This window comes from Anarrhichthys ocellatus, unplaced genomic scaffold, assembly GCF_004355925.1.
Source record: "Anarrhichthys ocellatus isolate YVR2014 unplaced genomic scaffold, GSC_Weel_1.0 scaffold35, whole genome shotgun sequence".
Classification (NCBI taxonomy): Eukaryota; Metazoa; Chordata; class Actinopteri; order Perciformes; family Anarhichadidae; genus Anarrhichthys; species Anarrhichthys ocellatus.
In genome coordinates this window covers 2,451,823-2,464,476 of record NW_022280065.1, presented here as the reverse complement: position 1 = coordinate 2,464,476, position 12,654 = coordinate 2,451,823, and the positions used below count along the sequence as shown (strand labels likewise).

General features: G+C 43.1%; 1 protein-coding gene across 1 annotated transcript; it reads right to left on the bottom strand.

The window, feature by feature from the left end:
- Positions 1-6,097: 6,097 nt before the first annotated feature.
- On the bottom strand, positions 6,098-7,444 carry dpm3 (dolichyl-phosphate mannosyltransferase subunit 3, regulatory). The gene is made up of 2 exons (XM_031866630.1): positions 7,415-7,444; positions 6,098-7,167 (listed from the first exon to the last, which is right to left on the bottom strand). Exon 2 carries the CDS (start codon positions 7,118-7,120, stop codon positions 6,842-6,844), a length of 279 nt encoding a protein of 92 aa, XP_031722490.1. The 5' UTR covers positions 7,121-7,167; positions 7,415-7,444; the 3' UTR covers positions 6,098-6,841.
- Between the last annotated feature and the right edge of the window lie 5,210 nt (positions 7,445-12,654).

Genomic DNA, 12,654 nt, shown 5'->3' with positions numbered 1-12,654 from the left:
ATATAGAAGATTATATAAAAAATGTTTGATAACTATGCTAAATGTGAAAATTTCATGTGAAATAAAAGATATTTTTGGGAAACCCGAACAGCTTTCTGTGTTTTATTTTTTTTTTTTAGCCACGCTTGCAAGTCCAGGCAGCCATCTCTCCAACTTGTTCACTATTTATTTGGTGATATTGGTCTGTTTTTAGCCTTTTTTGTGCTTTTTAAGGGAAATGTATTTGATGGACTGCTTAAGTTTGGTTCAGACATTCATATCCACCTCAGGATGAATTGTAATAACTCTGATTATGCCTTGATTTAACATCTAGCTCCATCATTAGATCAAAATGTAAATTTGTCTAGTACTAACTAGCAAATGTTAGCATGCTAAGCTTTAAACTGCTAAAACATCAACATGTTAAAACTGCCATTGTAAATATGTTGACACGGTGGCTTTGACTTAATGCTGCACCAAAGTACAGCCGTAAAAGGATGAGTCTTGTATGCACATGATTTAATTATCTACCCTTTGAAAACAATTATCCAGTTTCCCCAGCATCATCCTAAATTAAAGATCACACTTCCCTCTTGAAGTAAGGAATTTTGATGCTGAAAAGCTTTCAGAAAACCCAGCCCATTTCTACTCATGATTACACTCCAAAGATATCCACAGAAGGAGCCAATAGCTCAGATAATGAATCACACACACGCCAATGTGACAGGAGTTGAATATAATCAAGGCCAAGGTGGCTGGAGACCAGCTACAATAGAGAGATGAAGGCAAAACGAAAAGACTATCATTACCGTTAAGGTTGCCTTTAGCCATGAAGACTAAGCACACAGGTGTGATCCCTCTACTGTCTTTATCTCAACCTTCTGTCAAGCCTCCACCCTGAGCTACAACACCCCTGTCCCAACATACACCCACAGCTCCTCTTTTCTCCAGCCGTGATACTTTGCTCATGTGCAAGTTGCATGACAAGCGATTGTTCCTGTCTCTCCTCTTTCCCAGGGGAGCTTTACGGCCGTGACAGTGAAAACAGCTGTTGCACCAGAAAAACTGGTGCCTCTGCCTGACAACTCCCCGATGTTTCCAAAAGGATGGTCATAAATTAGGGCCCGGGGGACAGGCCCCTTAACCGCCCGACCCCGAGAAGAGGCTCCACTGAGTGGTAGCTCGTCAAGAGCAGACAATTCTTTTTATTTACTCACTCGTTCTGCGTACCAGCTTGAGTAAATGAGAACAGCAAGTGTGAAACCTTTAACGCTGTAGTAAATGTTAAGGGCAGTCAGCAGATAACCGGAACAAACGTGGAGCACAGAAAACCTCCTGAGGGCAACATGTTCACAGGCCTGAAAGAAGAAAAATCTCCATATGATGTTCACACAAGATTTAAAAGCCCAAATTCATAGATCACACGCATTGCAGGCGGTAGCAAGGAGAGCATGAATCAAAATCTCTGAATATTGGGAATATGATCAAAGAATGCTTCCAGGATACTGTATAGTAGAATGTATATTAAACCAAGCCTCAGTTTTTGCCTCTCATGTATTACCATTACATTACATTCATGCATAGAAGAGCTGTTCAGAAAGTATTTCTGGAATCCTCAAAGACTCTTTCAATCATCTTAATGAAAAGGAAATAGCCAGCAGCATCATGGAAGATATTTTTCTCCCATTGCTCTAGCTGTTGCTATATTTCCAATTCAGGTAGCCAGAAATGACTTATCTCTTTGCTTTCTTCTCCCTTTGTACAATCAAAGAAAAACATAAACATGTTTTGCATTAAAGTATAAAACGATACAGTGTAACATCAATAAACTGTGATTATTTCACTCTGTACAATTTGAGCATGGTGTTACAGTAAGGAAGACAGTAGCTGTGCAATGAGAAAATAAGATGATGGGGAAAAAATAAGAATACATGTAGTGTATTTATGAAAAATTATTAAATTATAAAATAGCTATAACTTTGTGATTCTGTCTAGGCCAGCAGAGAAGGCCTTGCTGGCCCTGACGGCCTACCACTGGATGTTTGTATGCAGATGTTAGCATTTAGCAAAAACCACGACTGTGTCTAAATAAAGCTTTACATAGCCGCTAGACTGGCTGTAAATTCAGACTTTATGTTTGGCATGACAACTGGTCTATTTCTGCATCTCTGGACTGATTCATGCCTCACTATTGACACCCTGCAGTTTGCCTACAGAGCCAACAGGTCTGAAGGCGATGCAGTCAACATGGCCCTTCACTTCATCCTCCAGCACCTGGACTCCTCAGGAACCTACGCCAGGATGCTGTTTGTAGACTTCAGTTCTGCCTTCAATACTATCATCCCGTCTCTGCTGCAGGACAAGCTCTCCCAGCTGTACGTTAACCCGACTCCACCTGCAAGTGGATCAGAGTGAGGTGAGGTGTTGATGAGGGTTTAGAGATGTCCCACTGTCAAATCATTGCGTGTTTGAGGGCTCTCTCGCAGACATTTTCAGCCCTTTATGAACCCTTTCCGTAAGTCATTAGATACAGACTTTGCCCAAAGGATTTACCCACAATCCATTGCAATGGGACGTTAAACGGGGTAACCAGTGGAAGCATGGAGACGTAAAAAAAAAAAAAAAAGGTAAACAAAGAGGACGTCCTGTCATTAAATTTACACAAAAACATGGATTAAAGATGGAACAAAAAAAACCTCATGAAATCAGAGGTTATTTATTTATTCATCAAATATTTAATTTTGGCATTTAAGCTGTTTTGATAAAAACAAGTAAATAGATTATCTAAAATGACCTCATCTTGTGAGGGAAGAGCCTGGAAGACGTTCAAAGCAAGGAGTAAAAAGTATAAAATAAATACCCACAATTCTACATCATATTTTTTGACGTCACGGTAACGTGATATGTTGCAGCAAAGTGCTGTCCATTCGTATTTACATCATTTCAAGCCCTCACAGTCTCTTACACTCAACCATTTACCAGGTGACGTCAGTAAGTCCTTGAGGGTTCAGGGTTTGAGGCTTTGAGGTTTAAGGCTGTGTTCTGTCCCCTCTGCTCTTCTCCCTGTACACCAACAGCTGCACCTCCAGTCACCCGTCCGTCAAGCTCCTGAAGTTCACGGATGACACCGCCCTCATTTGACTCATCTCTGGTGGGGATGAGTCCGCCTACAGGTGGGAGATTGACCATCCAGTGACCTGGTGCGGAGTTAACAACTTAGAGCTCAACGCTCTAAAGACAGCAGAGAGAGTTATGGATTTCCGGAAGAACGCAGCCCCACCAGCCCCTATCACCCTGTGTGACTCCCTCGTCGACGCTGTGGAGGCCTTCCGCTTCCTGGGCTCCATCATAACCTACGACCTCAAGTGGGAGCTTAACATCAGCTCCATCACCAAGAAGGCTCAGCAGAGGATGTTCTTCCTGAGGCAGCTGAAGAGGTTCATCCTGCCACAGACAATAATTTCTACCCTGCCATCGTTGAGTCCATCCTCCTGTAAGTATCAAAGCAGCTGTTTATGAGGAGCGAAAGAAGAATAGACCCTCACAACTCAACTCACTCAACCCACGAGTGACTTTCTAACCTCGTTCACATTTTTATTCAGCGATGATGCACGCTCTGATTACATGCCGTTTTTATTATAGCGGCATATTTGGAAGCTCCTTTTATTCCCTCTTTTGCTTGAGTCCAGCTGTAGAGCCTGTAAAAGCTTTAGATGACAGCCGGGGCTCATTGGAAGGAAACACCTTGGTTACACAGAGGAGGACTCAGCCTCTGGGCCAATCAGGACACATTTTGGTCCCCTGCCATCTCTGGAGGTCAGGGTGTGGTCTGCTCTTCCCGAAAAAGTCCTGTCACACACTCTCTGCTACGGTCATTTGTCTTGTTCCAGCTCATGTTTTGGTTTCCTGTCCGTGTCACTCGGTCACTTTCCTTTCTCTTTTCTTTTTTTAAAATGTATTCTCACTTCCACACTTCTTTTGTTCTGCCCCTTTTTAAACCATTCACTCTCTCTGTATCCATCTCCTGTTTTTGTCCCCCCCCTCTTTTGTCACTCTCATCTTGTCATTACTGCTCACCCTTTTCTGTATATGTATCAAATCTCCATCTCTTTCAGCTCTGGGCCTCGATTACTAACTCCATCTCTCTTTCTGTGCGTCTGTAGATGGGTTTGAGGTTTTGCTGTGAAATGTGTGGGTGGGGAAAAAAAGAAGAAGTATTTTCTGTGCAGAAAAATGATAGGTTTTCAGTTTTGGTTCTCAGCCTGTCGAGATGAATTTGCTCCGAGCAGTGTCACCGAGTGTCTCTCCAAATGTTTTTTATAGTGTCTGAAGGTCTCAGTGAGGCCATCCTGCGGGCACAACCCCGTGGCCGCTCTCACTGACTCTATCTCCATTAGGTTTCTTCCTGTTTTTCAGCTCCTCTCCCAATTTATCTGACTCCTCTCACCTCACCACTTCGCAACAGAACACAAAGAACATTCTGTGCACGTTTGCCATCTTTCTCAGCCAGTCAAAGGCAGACAGAGCAATTATGATAAAAAAAAAAAGAAAAGTGTGTGGCTAAGTGGCTCTCATACTCCAAAACCAGAAAAAAGAAAAGAAAATTGCAGCAAGAGGATGTTGAAGTTGCCACTTAGACATGTTACATCACCAAGAGATTTTAGATGACTTTGACACGAGTCAAGTCGACAGAACTTACCACTTTGGGGCACAAGAACGGATAAATAATGTATGTCATTCATAACAAAGCTTCATATTTTCAATAGGAAAAAACACTGAATCTCAGCTTTGGTTTTGTATTATTTCAGGTAATTTTTTTAGCTCAAAGTGATCTTAATGATATAAAGTATGAAGGACTGTGTGAAGGTTTGATTTCTACAGGAACATATGAAAGATCGTCATGAAAATCTTGACAGGCGGGGATACAAAACTGCCATGAAATTATTATTATGGATTTTGCTCAGTGCTTCAAGTCACTGTACTCTATCAGGTGCACCCTCTCTTGTAAATGCTGCCACTCACTCGTAAAAACAACAGCAGTAGTGATGTTTGTTGTCTCACATTTGCTGCAAAAGAAATGCACGGAGATTTAAAAAAAAGAAAAAAAAAAGCTTGAGCATTTGAGATTGTTTCTGATGGGACGGCTTTTGATACATCTCTGTCTGTGCATCAGATTATACATAATTACATTTGCTACCATGTAAAGGGATAAGTCTGCAATAAAGCTTACTGTATGTTTGAAACAAAGGATTAAAAGGAGAAGACACAAAACTACTTAATGCCGTAGCTACAGATACACACGCGCTCTTTATGGTCTGGAACATGTTTGGCCCATTCTCATTTATACTCGTGTCTGATAGCCTGCAGGATACAAACAGATGGATGTCTTCAAAGTTCGATATGGGCAGAATGATGACAAAGAAAAGCGATTTAACTATTTCACATGTGGTTACGAGTGAGAACATCGTAACTACCAAGGGAAGCCTTTGGTGTAATTGCCAAAAGTAGAAGATTTGCTGGTAGATAACAGGTTGCCTTTCATCCAGTCTGCTCCTGCAACAGCTTGCAGACATTCACGGGGGGGCTGACGTTGCAAGGCATGATGGGGCTGCAGCCAAATGGCACAACAGGCAGCGCGTGCACACAGAGAATCGCCAACTCTTTTGCATTTGTTCTTAAGTTATGGGAGCTTTTGAAACCCTGTAATGAGGCCTTTGGCCAGGCTACGCTTTGTTTATGCCCAGCGGGAACTCACTGAAAATGAGCATAGGCAGCATTTTAACGCGCACACAAAAGAACTGTACTCGCCAACATCAGATTAGTTCAGGACTACATACTTTAGCTTACATTGTCTGACTGGAGCAAACCTCTGCGAGGGAAGCAAAGGAAATGCTGTATAAAGTACATCGCTCGTCGTCAAACTACAAAATGGGACAAGAGAGATCTGTCTGTTCAACAGGAGGAGGCATTGAGAAGTTGATATAAAGCCCTCGGGTCATGTGGGTAATGCTCGGAGAAGGAATGCATCATATATGCAAGCAGTCATGCACATACTCGCATACCTCCTGGCCCTTTGCGAACCCCCCCCCCCCCCCCCCCCCCCCCACACACACACACACACGCAGGCAGAAAAACTGAAGAAAAATAGACTCCAATTTAATTAAGTTCCAGCAATAGCCGCAGGGCACAAGTATGAAATTGGACAATGGAACGTACACTTTCCTACAGATAAACTCTCGTCCATACAGATGAGCAGCAGCCTCCAGACAGCATTCAGTGAGATTGTTCCAGTGTGACCTTTTGGTTTCACTTGTTGGCGTTTCATTGATCGACAACTTGTTACAGACGATATTTTAGCAGACCAGTGACTCTCAGGGGTATTTAACTGTGTGCAGTTAGCAACAAAAGACATCATCATGTGTGTTAACAGTTTACCTTATTTTTACAGAATCTGGTTTGAGTTTAATCAGTAAATAAATGAGCTATAAACTGGTGATGTTTAATATCTTTCACTTCATTAAACATTTATCTTCATGGCGCAAATTGCTGTGTTGTCACTTATAAGTAGCCCAGAGAACATCCATCAGGCCGTTCATTTCTAATTTCCTGAAGCACATTTGATCGATATCTAATCTGAAAGAGGTGACACGGGATAAGAAACACGGCTGCATAATGGCTCATTATGATTGATGTTCTGATCATGTCTGCTGGAAACTAAACCAAAGAAAAAAGGTGTCAGTTCTGAGAAGAGTTTCATCAAACACATTTCACAGATAAACAAGAACTATTGGACACTTGGTTGTTTGTAAAACTAGTCCGCGCATCCCTTTCAGTCGCTCATAAGTTTCTAAATAGTCAAGTGCTACATCTTTAGGCCCCTTCTCCTCAAGTCCTCTTTGGCTTCCTTTATCTGCCCCTGCAGCTCCTTTTCCGCCTCCTCGCAGTCATTGAAGGTGGCCACCCTGTATCCCACCGTGGCCAGGGAGTAGCATCCGAATGAAACCAGCAGGTACAGAGGCATCGGCCAGGCGACCTCTCTGTAGGTCTGAGGTAGGCTCAGGTCCAACAGGTCGAAGGAGACCAAAGCCCAGACTGCGCCCACCAGCGACACACCGAACAGCCACTCCAGAAGTTTGGTCATGATGAGAGCTGCCGCGGGGGACTTCAGGTCAGCAGCCGCAAAACAACCTGAGGCAGAAACGGACGGTTATAAAGGCTGTAAACTCAATTAGCTTAGCTTTAGCACACCAAGGTAGCACCGTGTTAGCTGTTGAGCGTTATCGTTGGATACAACACACGAGAAAGACAAACGGCAAATAACATTACGCAGCCAGAATAAAAAGTCGTACGACAGATACTAAAGAGAACGATTCATTCGTTTAAATAGCATTTCGTTCAATAAATGCATTTAGAAGAAGGTATCCGATGTGTTTACCTCTCGAAAGCCACCTCAGCGCAGCGCAGTTTTATGACGTAAGCCGTGACGCCTTATGGGAAATGTAGTCAGTGCTGTGTTGCTTCCAACAAATCTACTGAATTGTGATTAATTAAGGTCATACTTTTCGCAAATGTCATTATTCACAATCAAAAACACCTTTTATTAAAAGCTTAAATAGTTATCATTAATAATTTGTTGACCTCAAATCAAATACAATCTTTGAGATCTAATAAAAAACATAAATAAAGATATTTTTTCACATTTTTAAATGTGTCGGTTATAATGTTTACATGTAAAGCCTGACGTTTTTTTATCTATCTATATACATATATATTACTGTGTTTATGTTACTATTGTACTACTAAATTCATACTTTATTGAATGTGTCCTGTTTTGTTGTATATTGTCCTCTCTGTAAGTGGAGTGAGAAGAAAGTGGTCAAAAAAATGAATCACTACATTCCCTCATTATACTTCTCTGTAAATCTCAACGTTGTCGCTGTTTATGTTTTTCATTAAAACGCTGCCCTAGACTGTTGGCGGATGTATAAACAACACTAGCACCCTGTCAGCTGAGAGACAGAAAACAATTTGTTTCAACTGAGTCTATAATGAGGCCCCCAGTCAGGCTTTTAACTCACAGTAGACCTTTAACTGTTTCTCTGTGCCATCCTCTTAATTTAGAAAAGCCATTTTGGAAATTAGTTTACCATTAGCGCTTGCTGAAAGCTATCCATAAATACTAATGTTATTCCAAAGTGAGGAATCCAACAACAATTTCATTAGGGGCCTCGGGGAGCACACTGTTGTTTGATCTCTGTGTCTCTTTAGGTGCTATGGGCCACGTCCATTCATTCGGGGAGGTGAACTGTCCAGGTGCAGAGGGCACAGACCACTCCAGGGTGAAATCAGGAGGAGTGGGAGACGTAAACATCATTCAGTTAGCTGGGGACAGGGACGCATGAAGAGCCACTGAGAAATAAATATCATTCTTTGGGGAAAAATGGAGAGTTATTTTTAGGACGGTGGTGTTTATGTTTGTCTGCACCAGTGTTAATGGTGTGAGTGACGATCTGTGCGTCTGCCAGAGGGGTAAAGCCTGTTGCTTCTGTTTATGGAGACTGTTATATGCAAGACTGGAAGATAGTCAGGGTTTATGTCTGTTTGCTGAAACATAAATCTTGAAATCCTGAAATCAACAATTATCTTTCCAAGTCTGCAATGTTGTTTAAAGATGCTTTATCTTGTGAATGGCTTTGTGGCTTTGTGTAACGACCAAGATATATGCTGCGCCCTAAATGTTTGCGACCGTTTACTTCGCTTGAGTTTCCTCACAAGCAGCTGCGACACGAGAAGCTGCAGCTCATGATTACTTCCATTATTGATCGATATGTTGCAAGTGTTTAGGAAGCTTTCAATAATTTCCCCATTTAATCAGTAAGGAAGGAAACATCTTCACATTCATAAACATCCAACACAGAATTTAAACCTGGGAAAAGAGATCCCAAAATATGAGAAGTTGAACTCAATAAATGTTTGGCATACTTTTGCTAGATGAATTGTGGTAATTTCTTTTTCTGTGAATTCTATAATAACCTAATGCCTAAATGCTCATTTATGTCTATAATAAATATATTGGTAAACTAAAAGGTGGAGACTTAATATGTTGTGATATGATGACTATCATCCTGTGATGGTCAGGTTACTCCACTGCATCGATAGAATAAACTGAATCCAGGTGGGATTACCCATGACATGCTGCATCATGACATACATCATAGCGTGTGCTGTGTCCTGCCGGTGCTGCATCACTATGAGATGCTCAGTGGGAACAGTCGAGCTGGCGTTTCTCAGTGTATCTCCCTGCCAGCTCCTATTCCGTTCCAGAACTCAGGAAACCTGCGCTCCAGCCGAGAAGGCCTGGCAGACACAACACAACAGCCTGCGAGCGGTAGGGGCATTGAAACAGAGAGAATGAGAGAGAGAGAGAGAGAGAGAGACATACAGGTAGAGGAGGGAGAGACAGATAGGGAGACATGCAGAGTGAGACAGAAAACGAGACAGGGATGTAGGGAGGCAGAATGAGAGAGAGAGGAGAAGCAGCAGCGGCAGCAGTTACTCCCGATAAAGAACCAGAGAAGAGAGGGGGGGGGGGGGATTTCATAGTTGACAAGAGCGAGAAAGCTGAGAGGGCCAGAAATGAAAAAGAAAGGGAGAGCTGAGTATTTGGATGAAAGAGGAGAGGGCAACAGAGAAAAGAGGAGAGGAGGGAGCAGACAGGGGAGAGAGGTTTAGACAGGGGGGGGGGGGTGAAATCAGGGGATTTGCAGGTGCAGCTTGAACAACCAATGACCTTAATGGTGCATTAAATCCAGCTGTTGCTTATCCAGACTTTTCCTCAATCCCCCTAACACCTTCGACTGCGCAATAGACTGCATGCAGCACCTCGGTTCCCACAAAGGAGCGAGTATGGCAGCAGAGGCTGAAGGAATGAGAAAAGAGCATGAAGACAGTGAGGGATCGGTGGCCGAGGAGATACTTGATCCTCAAGCGCAGAAATACGATTGACTGTGTGACTCCATCCACAGAGCGAAGATAAGGCGCATAGATAAAACAGGAAAAGTGGTAATGGAGGGTTGTGTTGACTCTCTCTCATGGCTTTGTCAATATTAGTAGAGTGAAAGGTCCAGATAAGAATGTGTACTACTAAAGGGCTGTATGGGAATCAAGATTTGGCTGGATAATAATTGGATAATATCTCAAGGGTGTGAAGCAAGAGCTGGGGAGGCTGAGAAAACCAGACAGAAGGAGAGAGCGAGAGAGAACATGTACTACTGTCAAAACGCTGTTCAAGATAACAATGGACCTTGGACTCAAAAACAGGAACCCTCTGTTTCCTGAGCTGGAGACCATAGCTGTGTTGTGTTGTCATTAGATGTGTGTGTGTGTGTGTGTGTGTGTGGATATGTTTGGGAAAAGGAAAGAGTGACTAAAAGTGCGTCACAATGTCCACGTTCCAGGGGTTTTGTCGCTGGTGGAAGAGAGAGAACTGATACTCGTCGAGTGCCCAAAGCACAGGAAGGAGACATGAGCCTGGCAAAACCAGCCGTAATCTTTGAAAGGTTCTTCTGGGAAATTTTGGTCTGGGAAGAAATTAAACAGACTGAGCCTGGCAGCTAAATGTCAGACCAATCGGTGAACTAAAAAGTAATGTTAATGGCCTTTATTGTGTCAGGCATAATTGTTCACGATGATAACCAAAACTCAACCAGTGGCAGGCTCCCTTCCTAATGCACGTCTTTAGGTCGTGTGTGTGCCTGTGTGTATTTCAGCCCTATTGTGTAATGAATTATAACAAAGTGTGAAAGATGTATTTCCCCAATGAGGGATTAATAAAGTACTTCTTTTATAGAAAATACACTAGAAATAAACATGATTCCATCACATAATGAAGTGCCCAACAAATAAAGACAAAACCGCTATCAAACGATTATCAGGTCTGTCAATGCTGAACACAGCATTTGAAGATTTTCCCTTCAAAAGCTGTGTTAAAAGTTTCCTTTTACGACATCAATACTTCAGACTTGTTTGTCAAGTTTTTGCATTTTGAGTTTGAAAGTCTCATGTCTCAAGCTTTGACTATTGATAGCCCAGCAAGTCCTTTGTTCTGCCAATCAAAGGTTAGGTTTGTGTTGTCTCCTTGAACGAGAGTACTTCTCAACACTCTTTTTGTGTGTCCAACTTGAAACGTCACCTGGCCCTCGCGGATTCCATTTGTGCCTGGACGGACCATGTTGAGTGGAGCAGAGTTTGTGGGATGACTTTACAAGAGGCTCCTCAGACAGGTGAGGTGACCACAAATCAAACTAGAAGCATCGGCCTGGAGCGGCCCCGTGATACAGCTCATCAGGGGTCCCAAATTCGAAGCAGAGCTGCCGAAAGTCTTGACGTTGATACACCGCTCATGAATATCCTTGAGCCAAGTTTATATTATGGACAGGGAGAGTCTGTATTAAATTGCAGAGATAATAGTTGTGAGACCCCTGCGCTACTTAGGGCCTGCTTAATGAAGTCCGGGGCTACGCAAGTGGGTGCGAGGTCAGAGTGCGGTCAAGTGTGACCAGTCTGAACCATGTGAGAATAGCACTTGTCTTGCCCTCGGTGCCCCCCGAGTAAAGGCACGCACCTGTTTCAGCTGCTGCTGTGACGGCCGCAGTGAAACAACAGAGGAATGCGCCCCCCCACCTACCCTTCTCTCTCTCTCTCTTTCTCTCTCTCTCTTTCTCTCTCTCTCCACGCTGTCCTAATGAATCCCATCACACGGCTTGTGTTTGTCCAACTAGTGCTTTGTTTGTTGACCTTTATAAGACGTCATTACTTATTATCTTCATGGGTTGTGTAATTCTGCCCCTTAACACAACCCCCTCAACCACGTCCACGGACCACAATGAGTGTGTGTGTGTGATCAAATGCTTCTTGTCAGTGTAACAGCCATTAACAATGAACAACGGGTATAAGCTTGATGATGTCTCCCTCCTCCCTCCATCCTTCCTCCCCTCTCACCCTGGAACACAATGTCCTTTAGCATTACCATTATTGACAGTGGAACTAATTGGCACATGGTTATGGAAGTTCCCCCTGGGCCATTTTAAATTGGACTGCACAATTTCCTTCGACATCTGATGGGCGAGTCTGTGCACGAGACCTGGGGAGGTATTGATTATAAATGTATTAATGTGGGTCAGTGCTGTGTGCTCGGCATGGGGCGGATGATGTAGGGCTGCATGTCTAGACTAGAACAAACTGACTTTATCTTGTGTTTACATCACGGATGGTAATGGGAGAAAGAGGGGAACGATGTCCGATAGTTTTATCATGCTCACTACATTGTTTTCCTTTGATAGATGCCTTGCACACAGGTGTTGGGGAGAAGTAGCTACTGTATGGGTGAATCTGACTGCTTACCGTATGCAGCTGTAAACCATCAACAGGGTAACACATCTCTTGCCAATACCACATTGATTTCAGGGCAGACATTGCCAACTTTATCACCTCATTTCACTGATGTAATGAAGGGGCTCTGGAGAAAATGGGCCACGCGTTAGAGAGCCAAACGTGGCAAGCTAAACATGAAGTTACATACAAAAACTCATTAAGTCCAGTCAGCATCACTGCCTGCATTCAATAAATTGCCTTTGGTCTCTCATTATGCAGACGATGTCCTTCGCTGCTCCACTA